This window comes from Hemitrygon akajei, chromosome 7 (genome assembly GCF_048418815.1).
Source record: "Hemitrygon akajei chromosome 7, sHemAka1.3, whole genome shotgun sequence".
Lineage (NCBI taxonomy): Eukaryota > Metazoa > Chordata > Chondrichthyes > Myliobatiformes > Dasyatidae > Hemitrygon > Hemitrygon akajei.
In genome coordinates this window covers 7,168,103-7,186,557 of record NC_133130.1, presented here as the reverse complement: position 1 = coordinate 7,186,557, position 18,455 = coordinate 7,168,103, and the positions used below count along the sequence as shown (strand labels likewise).

Genomic DNA, 18,455 nt, shown 5'->3' with positions numbered 1-18,455 from the left:
ATGGATTTCACAAGCCGGGGGATGTCTGGATGGTGAGGGCCCTGAATGATGGATTTCACAAGGGGGATGTCTGGATGGTGAGGGTCCTGAATGATGGATTTCACAAGCCGGGGGATGTCTGGATGGTGAGGGTCCTGAATGATGGATTTCACAAGGGGTATGTCTGGATGGTGAGGGTCCTGAATGATGGATTTCACAAGCCGGGGGATGTCTGGATGGTGAGGGTCCTGAATGATGGATTTCACAAGCCGGGGGATGTCTGGATGCTGAGGGTCCTGAATGATGGATTTCACAAGCCGGGAGATGTCTGGATGGTGAGGGTCCTGAATGATGGATTTCACAAGCCGGGGGATGTCTGGTTGGTGAGGGTCCTGAATGATGGATTTCACAAGCCGGGGGATGTCTGGATGGTGAGGGTCCTGAATGATGGATTTCACAAGCCGGGGGATGTCTGGTTGGTGAGGGTCCTGAATGATGGATTTCACAAGCCGGGGGATGTCTGGATGGTGATGGTCCTGAGTGATGGATTTCACAAGCCGGGGGATGTCTGGATGGTGAGGGTCCTGAATGATGGATTTCACAAGCCGGGGGATGTCTGGATGCTGAGGGTCCTGAATGATGGATTTCACAAGGGGGATGTCTGGATGGTGAGGGTCCTGAATGATGGATTTCACAAGCCGGGGGATGTCTGGATGGTGATGGTCCTGAATGATGGATTTCACAAGCCGGGGGATGTCTGGATGGTGAGGGTCCTGAATGATGGATTTCACAAGCCGGGGGATGTCTGGATGGTGAGGGTCCTGAATGATGGATTTCACAAGCCGGGGGATGTCTGGATGGTGAGGGTCCTGAATGATGGATTTCACAAGCCGGGGGATGTCTGGATGGTGAGGGTCCTGAATTATGGATTTCACAAGCCGGGGGATGTCTGGATGGTGAGGGTCCTGAATGATGGATTTCACAAGCCGGGGGATGGCTGGATGGTGATGGTCCTGAATGATGGATTTCACAAGCCGGGGGATGTCTGGATGGTGAGGGTCCTGAATGATGGATTTCACAAGCCGGGGGATGTCTGGATGGTGAGGGTCCTGAATGATGGATTTCACAAGCCGGGGGATGTCTGGATGGTGAGGGTCCTGAATGATGGATTTCACAAGCCGGGGGATGGCTGGATGGTGATGGTCCTGAATGATGGATTTCACAAGCCGGGGGATGTCTGGATGGTGAGGGTCCTGAATGATGGATTTCACAAGCCGGGGGATGTCTGGATGGTGAGGGTCCTGAATGATGGATTTCACAAGCCGGGGGATGTCTGGATGGTGAGGGTCCTGAATGATGGATTTCACAAGCCGGGGGATGTCTGGATGGTGAGGGTCCTGAATGATGGATTTCACAAGCCGGGGGATGTCTGGATGGTGAGGGTCCTGAATGATGGATTTCACAAGCCGGGGGATGTCTGGATGGTGAGGGTCCTGAATGATGGATTTCACAAGCCGGGGGATGTCTGGATGGTGAGGGTCCTGAATGATGGATTTCACAAGGGGGATGTCTGTACGGTGAGGGTCCTGAATGATGGATTTCACAAGCCGGGGGATATCTGGATGGTGAGGGTCCTGAATGATGGATTTCACAAGGGAGATGTCTGGATGGTGAGGGTCCTGAATGATGGATTTCACAAGGGGGATGTCTGGATGGTGAGGGTCCTGAATGATGGATTTCACAAGCCGGGGGATATCTGGATGGTGAGGGTCCTGAATGATGGATTTCACAAGCCGGGAGATGTCTGGATGGTGAGGGTCCTGAATGATGGATTTCACAAGCAGAGAGATGTCTGGATGGTGAGGGTCCTGAATGATGGATTTCACAAGCCGGGGGATGTCTGGATGGTGAGGGTCCTGAATGATGGATTTCACAAGCCGGGGGACATCTGGATGGTGAGGGTCCTGAATGATGGATTTCACAAGCAGAGAGATGTCTGGATGGTGAGGGTCCTGAATGATGGATTTCACAAGCCGGGGGATGTCTGGATGGTGAGGGTCCTGAATGATGGATTTCACAAGCAGAGAGATGTCTGGATGGTGAGGGTCCTGAATGATGGATTTCACAAGCCGGGGGATGTCTGGATGGTGATGGTCCTGAATGATGGATTTCACAAGCCGGGGGATGTCTGGATGGTGAGGGTCCTGAATGATGGATTTCACAAGCCGGGGGATGTCTGGATGGTGAGGGTCCTGAATGATGGATTTCACAAGCCGGGGGATGTCTGTACGGTGAGGGTCCTGAATGATGGATTTCACAAGCCGGGGGATGTCTGGATGGTGAGGGTCCTGAATGATGGATTTCACAATCCGGGGGATGTGTGGATGGTGAGGGTCCTGAATGATGGATTTCACAAGCCAGGGGATGTCTGTACGGTGAGGGTCCTGAATGATGGATTTCACAAGCCGGGGGATGTCTGGATGGTGAGGGTCCTGAATGATGGATTTCACAAGGGGGATGTCTGGATGGTGAGGGTCCTGAATGATGGATTTCACAAGCCGGGGGATGTCTGGATGGTGAGGGCCCTGAATGATGGATTTCACAAGGGGGATGTCTGGATGGTGAGGGTCCTGAATGATGTATTTCACAAGCCGGGGGATGTCTGGATGGTGAGGGTCCTGAATGATGGATTTCACAAGGGGGATGTCTGGATGGTGAGGGTCCTGAATGATGGATTTCACAAGCCGGGGGATGTCTGGATGGTGAGGGTCCTGAATGATGGATTTCACAAGCCGGGGGATGTCTGGATGCTGAGGGTCCTGAATGATGGATTTCACAAGCCGAGAGATGTCTGGATGGTGAGGGTCCTGAATGATGGATTTCACAAGCCGGGGGATGTCTGGATGGTGAGGGTCCTGAATGATGGATTTCACAAGCCGGGGGATGTCTGGATGGTGAGGGTCCTGAATGATGGATTTCACAAGCCGGGGGATATCTGGATGGTGATGGTCCTGAGTGATGGATTTCACAAGCCGGGGGATGTCTGGATGGTGAGGGTCCTGAATGATGGATTTCACAAGCCGGGGGATGTCTGGATGCTGAGGGTCCTGAATGATGGATTTCACAAGGGGGATGTCTGGATGGTGAGGGTCCTGAATGATGGATTTCACAAGCCGGGGGATGTCTGGATGGTGATGGTCCTGAATGATGGATTTCACAAGCCGGGGGATGTCTGGATGGTGAGGGTCCTGAATGATGGATTTCACAAGCCGGGGGATGTCTGGATGGTGAGGGTCCTGAATGATGGATTTCACAAGCCGGGGGATGTCTGGATGGTGAGGGTCCTGAATGATGGATTTCACAAGCCGGGGGATGTCTGGATGGTGAGGGTCCTGAATTATGGATTTCACAAGCCGGGGGATGTCTGGATGGTGAGGGTCCTGAATGATGGATTTCACAAGCCGGGGGATGGCTGGATGGTGATGGTCCTGAATGATGGATTTCACAAGCCGGGGGATGTCTGGATGGTGAGGGTCCTGAATGATGGATTTCACAAGCCGGGGGATGTCTGGATGGTGAGGGTCCTGAATGATGGATTTCACAAGCCGGGGGATGTCTGGATGGTGAGGGTCCTGAATGATGGATTTCACAAGCCGGGGGATGGCTGGATGGTGATGGTCCTGAATGATGGATTTCACAAGCCGGGGGATGTCTGGATGGTGAGGGTCCTGAATGATGGATTTCACAAGCCGGGGGATGTCTGGATGGTGAGGGTCCTGAATGATGGATTTCACAAGCCGGGGGATGTCTGGATGGTGAGGGTCCTGAATGATGGATTTCACAAGCCGGGGGATGTCTGGATGGTGAGGGTCCTGAATGATGGATTTCACAAGCCGGGGGATGTCTGGATGGTGAGGGTCCTGAATGATGGATTTCACAAGCCGGGGGATGTCTGGATGGTGAGGGCCCTGAATGATGGATTTCACAAGCCGGGGGATGTCTGGATGGTGAGGGTCCTGAATGATGGATTTCACAAGGGGGATGTCTGGATGGTGAGGGTCCTGAATGATGGATTTCACAAGCCGGAGGATGTCTGGATGGTGATGGTCCTGAATGATGGATTTCACAAGCCGGGAGATGTCTGGATGGTGAGGGTCCTGAATGATGGATTTCACAAGCCGGGGGATGTCTGGATGGTGAGGGTCCTGAATGATGGATTTCACAAGCCGGGGGATGTCTGGATGGTGAGGGTCCTGAATGATGGATTTCACAAGCCGGGAGATGTCTGGATGGTGAGGGTCCTGAATGATGGATTTCACAAGCCGGGAGATGTCTGGATGGTGAGGGTCCTGAATGATGGATTTCACAAGCCGGGGGATGTCTGGATGGTGAGGTTCCTGAATGATGGATTTCACAAGCCGGGGGATGTCTGGATGGTGAGGGTCCTGAATGATGGATTTCACAAGCCGGGGGATGTCTGGATGGTGAGGGTCCTGAATGATGGATTTCACAAGCCGGGGGATGTCTGGATGGTGAGGGTCCTGAATGATGGATTTCACAAGCCGGGGGATGTCTGAATGGTGAGGGTCCTGGATGATGGATTTCACAAGCCGGGGGATGTTTGGATGGTGAGGGTCCTGAATGATGGATTTCACAAGCCGGGGGATGTCTGGATGGTGAGGGTCCTGAATGATGGATTTCACAAGCCGGGGGATGTCTGGATGGTGAGGGTCCTGGATGATGGATTTCACAAGCCGGGGGATGTCTGAATGGTGAGGGTCCTGGATGATGGATTTCACAAGCCGGGGGATGTTTGGATGGTGAGGGTCCTGAATGATGGATTTCACAAGCCGGGGGATGTCTGGATGGTGAGGGTCCTGAATGATGGATTTCACAAGCCGGGGGATGTCTGGATGGTGAGGGTCCTGAATGATGGATTTCACAAGGGGGATGTCTGGATGGTGAGGGTCCTGAATGATGGATTTCACAATCCGGGGGATGTCTGGATGGTGAGGGTCCTGAATGATGGATTTCACAAGCCGGGGGATGTCTGGATGGTGAGGGTCCTGAATGATGGATTTCACAAGGGGGATGTCTGGATGGTGAGGGTCCTGAATGATGGATTTCACAAGCCGGAGGATGTCTGGATGGTGATGGTCCTGAATGATGGATTTCACAAGCCGGGAGATGTCTGGATGGTGAGGGTCCTGAATGATGGATTTCACAAGCCGGGGGATGTCTGGATGGTGAGGGTCCTGAATGATGGATTTCACAAGCCGGGGGATGTCTGGATGGTGAGGGTCCTGAATGATGGATTTCACAAGCCGGGAGATGTCTGGATGGTGAGGGTCCTGAATGATGGATTTCACAAGCCGGGAGATGTCTGGATGGTGAGGGTCCTGAATGATGGATTTCACAAGCCGGGGGATGTCTGGATGGTGAGGTTCCTGAATGATGGATTTCACAAGCCGGGGGATGTCTGGATGGTGAGGGTCCTGAATGATGGATTTCACAAGCCGGGGGATGTCTGGATGGTGAGGGTCCTGAATGATGGATTTCACAAGCCGGGGGATGTCTGAATGGTGAGGGTCCTGGATGATGGATTTCACAAGCCGGGGGATGTTTGGATGGTGAGGGTCCTGAATGATGGATTTCACAAGCCGGGGGATGTCTGAATGGTGAGGGTCCTGGATGATGGATTTCACAAGCCGGGGGATGTTTGGATGGTGAGGGTCCTGAATGATGGATTTCACAAGCCGGGGGATGTCTGGATGGTGAGGGTCCTGAATGATGGATTTCACAAGCCGGGGGATGTCTGGATGGTGAGGGTCCTGAATGATGGATTTCACAAGGGGGATGTCTGGATGGTGAGGGTCCTGAATGATGGATTTCACAATCCGGGGGATGTCTGGATGGTGAGGGTCCTGAATGATGGATTTCACAAGCCGGGGGATGTCTGGATGGTGAGAGTCCTGAATGATGGATTTCACAAGCCGGGGGATGTCTGGATGGTGAGGGCCCTGAATGATGGATTTCACAAGCCGGGGGATGTTTGGATGGTGAGGGTCCTGAATGATGGATTTCACAAGCCGGGGGATGTCTGGATGGTGAGGGTCCTGAATGATGGATTTCACAAGCCGGGGGATGTCTGGATGGTGAGGGTCCTGAATGATGGATTTCACAAGGGGGATGTCTGGATGGTGAGGGTCCTGAATGATGGATTTCACAAGGGAGATGTCTGGATGGTGAGGGTCCTGAATGATGGATTTCACAAGCCGGGGGATGTCTGGATGGTGAGGGTCCTGAATGATGGATTTCACAAGCCGGGGGATGTCTGGATGGTGAGGGTCCTGAATGATGGATTTCACAAGGGGGATGTCTGGATGGTGAGGGTCCTGAATGATGGATTTCACAAGCCAGGGGATGTCTGGATGGTGAGGGTCCTGAATGATGGATTTCACAAGCCGGGGGATGTCTGAATGGTGAGGGTCCTGAATGATGGATTTCACAAGCCGGGGGATGTCTGGATGGTGAGGGTCCTGAAAGTTGGATTTCACAAGGGGGATGTCTGGATGGTGATGGTCCTGAATGATGGATTTCACAAGCAGAGAGATGTCTGGATGGTGATGGTCCTGAATGATGGATTTCACAAGGGGGATGTCTGGATGGTGAGGGTCCTGAATGATGGATTTCACAAGCCGGGGGATGTCTGGATGGTGAGGGTCCTGAATGATGGATTTCACAAGGGGGATGTCTGGATGGTGAGGGTCCTGAATGATGGATTTCACAAGCCGGGGGATGTCTGGATGGTGAGGGTCCTGAATGATGGATTTCACAAGCCGGGGGATGTCTGGATGGTGAGGGTCCTGAATGATGGATTTCACAAGCCGGGGGATGTCTGGATGGTGAGGGTCCTGAATGATGGATTTCACAAGGGGGATGTTTGGATGGTGAGGGTCCTGAATGATGGATTTCACAAGCCGGGGGATGTCTGGATGGTGAGGGTCCTGAATGATGGATTTCACAAGGGGGATGTCTGGATGGTGAGGGTCCTGAATGATGGATTTCACAAGCCAGGGGATGTCTGGATGGTGAGGGTCCTGAATGATGGATTTCACAAGGGGGATGTCTGGATGGTGAGGGTCCTGAATGATGGATTTCACAAGCCGGGGGATGTCTGGATGGTGAGGGTCCTGAATGATGGATTTCACAAGCCGGGGGATGTCTGGATGCTGAGGGTCCTGAATGATGGATTTCACAAGCCGGGGGATGTCTGGATGGTGAGGGTCCTGAATGATGGATTTCACAAGCCGGGGGATGTCTGGATGGTGAGGGTCCTGAATGATGGATTTCACAAGCCGGGGGATGTCTGGATGGTGAGGGTCCTGAATGATGGATTTCACAAGCCGGGGGATGTCTGGATGGTGAGGGTCCTGAATGATGGATTTCACAAGCCGGGGGATGTCTGGATGGTGAGGGTCCTGAATGATGGATTTCACAAGCCAGGGGATGTCTGGATGGTGAGGGTCCTGAATGATGGATTTCACAAGCCGGGGGATGTCTGGATGGTGAGGGTCCTGAATGATGGATTTCACAAGCCGGGGGATGTCTGGATGGTGAGGGTCCTGAATGATGGATTTCACAAGCCGGGGGATGTCTGGATGGTGAGGGTCCTGAATGACATAGTTGGCACAACATTGTGGGCTGAAGGGCCTGTAATGTGCTGTAGATTTCTATGTTCTATATTCTATATAACTAATTCACTAACATTATCTTCTTCACCATTTCCCCAGGTGCTCTACTGAAGATCTGAACACAGTGTATGCCACAGTTACAGGTAAAAAGTTCATTTCAGTGCTCATATTAGGAATTACTTCACATGATAGTTATGTTCAACAATGATTCCCAATGCAGGACAAGGGAGTAATCAATCATTTCATCATCCTCAGCAGCAACTCCAGTCCTGCCTTTTCAATTGTCTTTAATATATGCAGACAAATAAACATTCCTTATCCTCTGAGATAGAGAAGGATAAAGATTCACAAGCCAGATGAAAGGAAATTCGTCATAACTTTGTCCTAAATTACTGACAGTCAGACCATACCAAGAGAGTGAAATGGAGCAAAAATCTCTACTCTGTTAAGGTCTCAATTCCAGTCAGATCCTGTATCCAAACAATCCAAACTTAAGCACTCAATATCTGCTTCAAATCAGAAGACAGCTTGCTACAGGGCACTGTCACTGACTGGCATACAATTAATCTTGAGCTGGCTTCAAAAAAGTCTCAATTTATGCACATTCTCTAAGGTTGGTTACTATTAGTGCAAAATTAATAGCAGAATTTCACCAAGACCAATAACATATGATCATAAGATACAGGAGCAAACGTACACTGACGAATCAAGAAACTTTCAATGTCTGCCTTAAATATACATAAAACATAGCATCCACAGCTGCCTGTGGCAATGAATTCCACAGATTCACCACTCTCTGGCTATAGAAATATCTCCTCATCTCCATTCTAAAAGGGACACATGAGCAAGGACTTTCAAATTTTCCTCCATCTGACCTTGGTTGAATTCACACCTGTGATCATGAGTAAACTAAAGAACATACAGGAAGTTCTTTGAGTAATCCTTTACTCCCAATTGAAAAGTTTATGGAATAGCCAACTGAAAGCAGCTTTGCATTGAATCATTAGCCTGCAAGGTGCTGCACATGAGCTAAACAAGATAAGAGGCCATGGTCTTACATGACAGATACTGGCATGGATAGAGCATTGCTGACTGGCTGGAGGCAGAGTGAGAATAAAATGATCTTACATGACAGATACTGGCATGGATGGAGCATTGCCTGACTGGCTGGAGGCAAAGAGTGAGAATAAAGGGCTAGTGGTGTTCCACAGTATTGAGACCGCTTTTTTCACATATGTCCAATGATTTGGATGATGGAATTGAAGCTTTTGTGGCCATCATTGCAGATGATACAAAGATAAGTGGAGGGGCAGGTAGAGTTGAGGAAGCAGGGACTCTGCAGAAGGACTTACATAGATTAGGAGAAAGGCAAAGAAGTGGCAGATAGAATTGTAGAAGAAATAAAGGTGGAAACCTTTTCTAAATAGGGAGAAAATTCAGAAATCAGAGGTGCAAAGGGGCTTGGGAGTCCTCGTGCAGAATTCCTTAAATGATAAATTGCAGCTTGAGTCAGTGGTGAGGAAGGCAAATGCAATTTTAGCGTTCATGTCAAGGCAACTAGAATATAAAAGCAAGGATATAATGTTGAGGCTTTATAAGGCATTGGTCTGATCACATTTGGAGCATTGTGAGCAGATTTGGACACTTTATCTAAGAACGGATGTGCTGGCATGGGAGAGAGCCCGGAGGAGATTCACAAGAATGATTCCAGACATGAAAGGGATAACAAATGAGGAGTGTTTTGTAGCTCTGGGCTTGTACTTGAACTCCAGAAGAAGGGGGGATCTCAATGAAACCTATCAAATATTGAAAGGCCTAGGCAAAGTGGATGTTTCCTAGAGTGGGGGGGAGGAGTCTGGGACCGAAGGGCACACTCTCAGAATAGAGGGACGTCCCTTTAGAACAGACATGAGACGGAACTTCTTTAGCAAGCTGCTGAATAATCTGTGGAATTCATCGCTACAGATCTCTGTGGAGGCCGTCATTGTGTATATTTAAAGCAGAGTTGTGATGTTCTTGATTAGTAAGGGCATCAAAGGTTACAGAAGGCAGGAGAATGGGGTTGAGTTGAGATGGATAATAAATCAGTCATTATGGAATGGCAAAGTGGATTTGATGGGCTGAATGGCCTAATCCTGCTCTGATATCTGAATGTACTTGATAAAGCTGAATAGAAGATTTTTCATCACAATGTGATTTCAGTTCAATTATCACTCGTGTGTGGCAAACCTCAAACAAACTCTCACTTTATTTCAGCTGAAACCGAGGTGGATACACAGGCAGCCACAAATGTTACTGCGGTAAGTAACCTTCTTCAATATAACATTGACGAATGTTTTCCATGAACACTTTTATTTCCTAATAAATCAAGTAGTGAAAGTCTGTTCAATAAACACCATTACTTCCTCTTTAACCTTTTATTTAGACACTAATATGAATTAGCAGTAGGAACAGGCCCTTCTGCCCCGCTGTTATAAGACTATTTCTACTCTCCTCTACTCGCCTATTTCACCTCTACTTTCTGAGGAGGCTGAAGAGAGCTGGACTTTGCACATCCATACTCATGTCATTCTACAGATGTACAGTAGGGGGCATCCTAACAAACTGCATCACTGCACGGTACAGAAACTGCACTGCTGTGGACAGGAAAGATCTACAACAGGCAGTCCAAACTGTCCAACACATCATGAGCACCAGCTACCATCCATCAAAGACACAGATACAGAGAGGTGCTGGAACAGGGCTAGTAACATTGTGAAGGATCCCACCCACCCTGCTCATGGACTGTTTGTCCCACACCCGTCAGGGAGGAGGCATAGATGGGGTAATTCCAAGCAGGTTTTTCTCACTGAAGTTGTGTGGATGACAACCAAAGGTCATTTTCTGTGAATGCCCTTAAGTAAATGAATCTCAGGGTTGTATATGGTGACATAAATGTATTTTGGTAATAAATTTACCTTGATCTTTGAACTTTTGACTCACTGACTTTAACCTTTGGCCTCATCAGCACTTCCCAATTATACCAAGCAACTGTGAGGGCCCAACTCGAACACTCAATGTCCTGACCAATAAGGCAGGTGTGCCAAATCCTTCTTCACCATCACATCTACCTGAGTCACCACCTTCAGGGAATTGTGTACTTGTACCCTTGGGTCTTTCTGTTCTCCAACACACCCTGCAATTTACTCTGGACATTAGCAAGGCATTCAGAATGGTCCTGAATGAGAGGCTGGTCTGGAAAGTGAAGTCAAATGGGCTGCAAAACAAACTTCCCAGTTGGATCCAACATTGGCTTGGTGATGGGAGGCAGAGGGTTGTGGTGGGAGATGCTTTACTGATTCGAGGTTGCAGGGTGATCAGTGATGTACCATCGAGACTGGTGTTGGAAGGATTATTGTGATTTTGATTGACGTAAAATGTCAGAAACTTTCTTGTCCCATGCTAATGGCTTCAAAAGCAAGAGTGCATGGGTTCAGTATGAGAGGAAGGAGTTTTTTGAGTGTGATCTGAGCTTTTAGTACACTTAGAAATCTGGTTAATATCTGCAAATCTCTGCCTGAGATGGTTTTGGAATCAGATACAATCTGTAATTTTAGAGACATTTAAACAGGCGCTCAAATAGATAAGGCAGAGAGGGATACGGAACAAATGGAATTCAGTCGATGGGGAAAAGGTCAGCATGGCTGTATTTCTCTGCTGTACAACTCGATGACCGTACGAGATGAAAGGGAGGTTTCAGATTCTAATGCTTTAATCCAAAGTTCCTTTGGAATTCAGGAATGAGGCCCAAAACCTGTTGCTTCAAGATTGGTTTATTAAGAACAAAGAGAACTGGAAATGTAGAATTGCATAATAATCTGCCTATCACCTACATCCTCTCCCTCTGGTTCCCCAGCCTTTATTCATATCACTGTCCTTTCCTATCAGATTCTTTCTTCTTCAGTCCCTTGCCCCTTCTACCTATCACTTCCCAGCTTCTCACGTCATCCCTTAACCCCCCTACCTCCACTGCCACCTCTCTCTCTCTCACCCTCCCCTCTAACCTGGACTCACTTATCACCTGCCATCTTGTGTTCCTTCACCTCCCTTCTACCCTTTTTATTCTGGCTTCTGCCCTCTTCCTTCCCAGCCCTGATGAAGAGTTCATGATCCAAAACATTGACTGATTATTCCCATCCATTGATGCTGCCTGATCCACTGAATTCCTCCAGGATTGTGTGTGTGTGTTGCTTCAAACTAATTGCATCGTCAGTATCTCTGGTGTTTAAGATCCCTGAGGTTACAACAGAGACCGTGTCTTTAGTAGCCAAATGTAGCAATGTCCTGTGGGGATGGGTCAGATATAAACCAGGGGGTGAGTGGTTTGTTTCAGTACTGTAAACGTCTGTGTTCTTCTGTTCCAGTCAGAGCAATCAGAGATATTTTACGCTGATATTCAGTTCTTCCAGCAGAAGACAGCTCCAAAAATACAAGTCTCTGAGGAAACAACCGAATATGCCGTCGTCAAACGAGACTAGTGTCTTAAAAAAACTGTTCTGCAGCAGCAGGTCATTAAATAAGTGTGTGCTTCTTGCTGGTAAAAATCAGCACACGGGTCTCCGGAACATCAGACCTCTCAACTTCCACCAACTACAACGTGATCCTACACTCACTACGTCCTCCCCTCCCCACCCATAAGACCATAAGATCATAAGACATAGGAGTAAGAAGTAGGCCATCTGGCCCATCAAGTCCATTCCACCATTCAATCATGGCTGATGCTTTATTTCCTTTCTGCTTTCCACAGGGATCACTCTCTCCACAACTTCCTGGTCTGCTCATCACTCCCCACCCACTTCTTCCCGTCTGCAGGAGATACCATCCCCATCACAAATTCATAGTCACACAGAATGGAAACAGGCCCTTCAGCCCATCTAGTCCATGTTGACCAAGATTCCCATCTACGCTAGTCCCACTTGCCCACATTTGGCCCAAACCCACCCAGACTTTTCCTATCCATTACTGTACCTGTCCAAATACCTTTTAAATATCATTAATATATCTGCCTCAACCACTTGCCCTGCAGCTCATTTCATGTACTGACCACTCTCTGGATAGAAACATTGCCCGTCAGGTTCCTATTCCCTCTCACCTTAAACCTGTGCTCTCTAATCCTGGGAAAAGGACTCTACACATTGAGTATCTCTGCTCCTTGTGATTTTATACACCTCTCAGTCTCCTACTGCAAAGAATGAAGTCCCAACCTGAAGACAAAACTCCAAATGTGGCTTCACTTCCACGTCCACCCTCACCACCATCCAGGGCCGGAAACAGCCCTTCCCCTATGAGGTGGGCATTATTGCATCTCCTCCAGCGTTAGTGGTTGCACCTGGGCCTCCTCTACATCAGTGAGAACAGGCCCAGACGGGGCAACCGCTTTGTTCAACACCTACATTCCTCCCTCCAGAAATGACCCATTTATGCCTGTCTCCACTACCTGCCAATCCTTTAAAATTGTACAGTGCTTATTCAATGGCTTTTGAAACTCCAAATACATTGATAGACAGGATCAGATTTATCCTGCTTCCGACGTCCATAAAGAATGGACCGAAACATTTTCTAAATGTCCTGATCCGTCTCTATGAACTGCCAACCACAGCTGACAAGCCCCACCTCCCCGAAGCGATCGGTTTTGAGACGGCAGTAAACTGCCCTTGCCCCTTCTCCCCTCAGTAGAAACGGTTCCACTGGGCTCAGTAGCTAAGCCACAGGTGAAGGTGAGAAGCTGGACTTATTGGTCAGAGGCTATTTGGGACACACGACATTTGGAGCATCTTGTGGGAGGTCATCTGCATTACCACCTCCCCACCCTCCATCCCAACCCAGCTGTGACAACCTTAAAGGAACCTAGGAAAATAGATATAATTTTCAAACTTCACAGAACATTTTGTTAACTAAATACAGACAACCCCCCCATATTACAGGGTATGGGGGTGGGGAGGGGGGTTAGCAGGGAGGCTGCATTCATAGAAGACAAAATATTGCAATTTCCTTTAACGTGAAACCTTGTCAATGCTATAAGAAAGCGGGTGAGACTTCATCAGCTCAGTTAGTGCTGCAAGTGAGGCATGTATTCTGCTTTTAGATAACGAGTTTACTCCCTCAATTTGTATTGTGTAACAAAAATGCAAAGTATTAATTTTGTCAAAAAGCTGTGTGCAGATTGCTTGCAAATATTGATATTACTGTCAAAGTGTCTTAACTTAATAAAATCAAATTCTATGTGTATTTATGAATTAACCAATGGGATTTTGATACTGGAATGCTAAGTTGTGCAACTCTGCCGCTTACAGTCAATAGCAGGACCCCAGGGAGTCGTAGAGTACTCTGACCCTTTGGCCCATCTAGTCCATTCTGAACTGTTATTCTCAGTGACCCTGGAGCACATTTCTCTATTGCCCTGCTGTTGACTAATCACCAACTGGTCTAAGTCAGGCAATTCACTGTGGAATTCTCAATTAATCGAAGCTCACACTTTATTGTCTCTGCACAAACAACTATGTTGACCCCATACCAACAAATTATAATATGCATTCTACTGTTCTCTTTGTACCAATATTCACTCAGACCACTTCCCCAGTTTACAACACCAATACAGGGGATCTCCCACAGGCCAAAGGGCTTCTCCAAGCCCTGAGTCCGGGTCTTTCTTGCGATAGCTAGTCTCTGGAGTTATTGCCATTCATCCTTATACCCATTCCTCATCAGTTCAATTGTTGTGTTTCAATATTGTTGGCTAAAGATCATCTGACAGACCTGTTAGATTTCCACTGGATGTAGCCAAGGGCTACACAACTTTCTGCCTTTGGTGACTTCTTTTCTTTTGTATGACTCTGGTTCAAACCAGTCAAACCGGTCACAGAGACACTGGGCCAAGATAACAAGATTACTTCTGCAAACCTGCCATTGTACACCATAACAATTCATCTGACAATGGATTCAAGTTTGGCAGATCATCATCAGAAACTCCTTGTGTCTGTGTACAATTGCTCTGATTCAGAGCAAGAATTTGTTCATCAAACAGTTCAGAAAATGGAAGTTACAGAGTGGCTTCACAAAATGGCAAGCTCCATTTCTTCAAGCACATGGCAAGAGCAAAGACTTCTGCTTTTTCTACTTCCAATGTCCTTGTTTCCTTCAATATTTTAATTCTCTAATGACCAACACTGCTGTCTATTTATTTATGCAAACTTCTTTTAAATGTTGAAATCGGGCTCATATGCGCCACTCCTGCTGGCAGCTAATTCCATTCTCACCACCCTCTGTGTGAAGAAGTTCCCCTCAAACATTTCACCTTTCACCCTTAACCTATGACCTCTAATTCAAGTCCCACCCAAATTCAATAGAAGAAATTGCCTGCATGTATTTTCCTATCTATACCCTTCATAATTTTTTAATGTGTCTTCTTGTTTTTTACTTATTAAATTTTTAAGAGAATTACATAAAATGAATAAAATATTAGAATAGTGAAAAATTAATATTAACCCTCCCCCTCCCATTAACCCTTCCCCCCTTAGATCCCTATCTGAAAAAAAAGAAGAAAAAAAAAGAAAGAAGAAAGAAAGAAAGATTGCCTGGATATCGGAGGATCCCCACATGCTCCATGGAATTCAAAATAACTTTAGTTTTTATTTTCCCCAAATAACTTATAGTTTTATCTTCAAAGGACCACTTTGGGAGTAAGAACAGGAAGGCAGATTATTATCTGAACGGTGTAGAGTTAGGTAAGGGAGAAATACAAAGAGATTTAGGAGTCCTTGTTCATCAGTCACTGAAGGTGAATGAGCAAGTGCAGCAGGCAGTGAAGAAGGCTAATGGAATGTTGGCCTTTATTACAAAGGGAATTGAGTACAAGAGCAAGGAAATCCTCTTGCATTTGTACAGAGCCCTGGTGAGACCACACCTGGAGTATTGTGTACAGTTTTGGTCTCCAGGGTTAAGGAAGGACATCCTGGCTGTAGAGGAAGTGCAGCGTAGATTCACGAGGTTAATTCCTGGGATGTCTGGACTGTCTTACGCAGAGAGGTTAGAGAGACTGGGCTTGTACACGCTGGAATTAAGGAGATTGAGAGGGGATCTGATTGAAACATATAAGATTATTAAGGGATTGGACAAGAAAGAGGCAGGAAATATGTTCCAGATGCTGGGAGAGTCCAGTACCAGAGGGCATGGTTTGAGAATAAGGGGTAGGTCATTTAGGACAGAGTTAAGGAAAAACTTCTTCTCCCAGAGAGTTGTGGGGGTCTGGAATGCACTGCCTCGGAAGGCAGTGGAGGCCAATTCTCTGGATGCTTTCAAGAAGGAGCTAGATAGGTATCTTATGGATAGGGGAATCAAGGGATATGGGGACAAGGCAGGAATCGGGTATTGATAGTAGATGATCAGCCATAATCTCAGAATGGCGGTGCAGGCTCGAAGGGCTGAATGGTCTACCTCTGCATCTATTGTCTATATATTTAATCCTACCTTTTGTAGATAGGGGTGCCAAATTTTCAAAAATATATTCATTTCTTAAATTATAAGTATTTTTTTCAAATGGAACACAACTATATATTTCATTATTCCAACGGATATGAATCGGATTTCCAAGTAACTGCAATAGCTTTTTTGGCTACTGCCAATGCAATTTTTATAATTTTTTTCTGATATTTATTCAATTTAGGTTTTGGTATTATCCCTTCAATATCACCTAATAAAAATAATATTGGGCTATGTAGGAGTTGTATTCCAATAATTTGTTCCAGTAAAAGTCTTAAATTTATCCAACAAGGTTGAATTTTAAAACAAGACCAAGTAGAATGTAAAAAGGTACCAATTTCTTGATTACATCGAAAACATTGGTCAGATAAATTTGAATTTAATCTATTTATTTTCTGTGGTGTTATATATAGTTGATGTAAAAAATTGTATTGCACTAATCTAAGTCGGACATTTATTGTATTTATCATACTATCAAGACATAGTCTTGACCAATTTTTTTATCAATTTTAATATTCAAATCAGTTTCCCATTTTTGTCTTGACTTATGAATTCCTGGTTTAATTTGTCTGTTTTTGAATCAAATTATACATACAAGATGTAAATTTTTTAATTTTTCCTTTTTGAATTAAGATTTCTATTTCATTAGGTTTTGACATTAACATTGTTTGACCCAGTTTATCTCGTAAATAGGCCTTTAATTGAAAATAACAGAAAAGAGTGTTATTTGATATTTTATATTTATTTTTTAATTGATCAAACGACATCATATACCTCCTTCAAAACAGTCACCTATATATCTGATCCCTTTTTGAAATCAGTTATATAAAAGTTGATTATCCATTGTAAAAGGAATAAGCCTATTTTGTATTAGGGTTCTTTTTGCTAATAAGGATTTCTTTATCTCATCATCCATATTTACCTTATTCCATAAATCAATCAAATGTCTTAATATAAGAGATTCTTTCTTTTCCCATATCCATTTGGATTCCCATTTATATATAAAATCTTCTGGTATATTTTCTCCTATCTTATCTAATTCTATTCTAATCCCTGCCGGTTTTTCTTCATCAAAAAAAGACGCAATAAATCTAAGTTGATTTGCTTTGTAATAATTCTTAAAATTTGGAAGTTGTAACCCTCCTAAATCAAATTTACTTGTCAATTTTTCCAACGATATTCTTGACATCTTACCTTTCCAAAGAAACTTCCTCACACATTTATTCAACTCTTGAAAAAACTTCTGAGGTAGTTGTATTGGTAATGTTTGGAATAAATATTGTAATCTAGGAAAATATTCATTTTTACAGCATTAACTCTACCTATTAATGTTATTGGTAACATCATCCATTTATCAAGATCTTCTTTTATTTTTTTCAATAATGGCAAATAATTTAATTTATATAAATTCTTTATATCATTATCGACTCTTATACCTAAATATTTTATACCATTTGTTGGCCATCTAAATTGAGTTACTAGTCGACATTGACTATAATCTCCTTTGGTAAGGGGTAAAATTTCACTTTTATCCCAGTTTACTTTATACCCTGATATTTTCCCATATTCTTCCAATCTAAAAGATAATTTTTGCAACGATTGCAATGGGTTTGTTAAATAAATCAGAACATCATCAGCAAATAAATTAACCTTATATTCTTCTTGGTTAACTCTAAAACCCACAATATCTGAATCCGTTCTAATTATTTCAGCTAATGGTTCTATCGCCAATACAAATAGGGCAGGTGATAATGGGCAGCCTTGTCTAGTTGACCTTGTTAAGTGGAATGATGTTGAAATTTGACTATTTGTCACTACTTTAGCTTGGGGACTAGTATTTAAGGTTTTAATCCATTTTATAAAAGATTTTCCTAACTCATATTTTTCCAATACCTTAAATAAAAAATCCCATTCCAATCTATCAAATGCTTTTTCTGCATCCAAAGCAACTGCCACACTCATTTCCTCTCTCTTTTGTGCCAGATGAATTATGCTAAGTAACCGAGTTACATTATCCGTCGATTGTCTATTTTTAATAAAGCCTGTTTGATCCATATGTATTAATTTTGGTAAATATTTAGATATTCTATTAGATAAAATGTTTGCTATTATTTTATCATCTGTATTCAACAAAGAGATAGGCCTATATGATGTTGGTTTTAAAGGATCTCTATCTTTTTTTGGCAATACTATTATGATCGCTGTCGAAAAAGATTGTGGGAGTTTATGCATTCTTTCCACTTGATATATTAACTCCATAAAAGG

General features: G+C 45.2%; 1 protein-coding gene across 2 annotated transcripts in view; it reads left to right on the top strand.

The window, feature by feature from the left end:
* LOC140730200 (uncharacterized) overlaps positions 1-18,246 on the top strand; it is a 77,878-nt gene extending 59,632 nt beyond the window's left edge. Inside the window, exons 7-9 of one of the 2 annotated variants that reach the window (XM_073050368.1) lie at positions 7,773-7,816; positions 9,930-9,973; positions 15,230-18,246. In XM_073050368.1, the coding sequence (XP_072906469.1) occupies positions 7,773-7,816; positions 9,930-9,973; positions 15,230-15,241 (100 nt within the window). In that variant the 3' untranslated portion in view covers positions 15,242-18,246. Of the gene's footprint in view, positions 1-7,772; positions 7,817-9,929; positions 9,974-12,076; positions 13,953-15,229 lie in introns of those variants that run through there. The other variant, XM_073050367.1, reaches the window with a different exon arrangement.
* Positions 18,247-18,455: the final 209 nt, after the last annotated feature.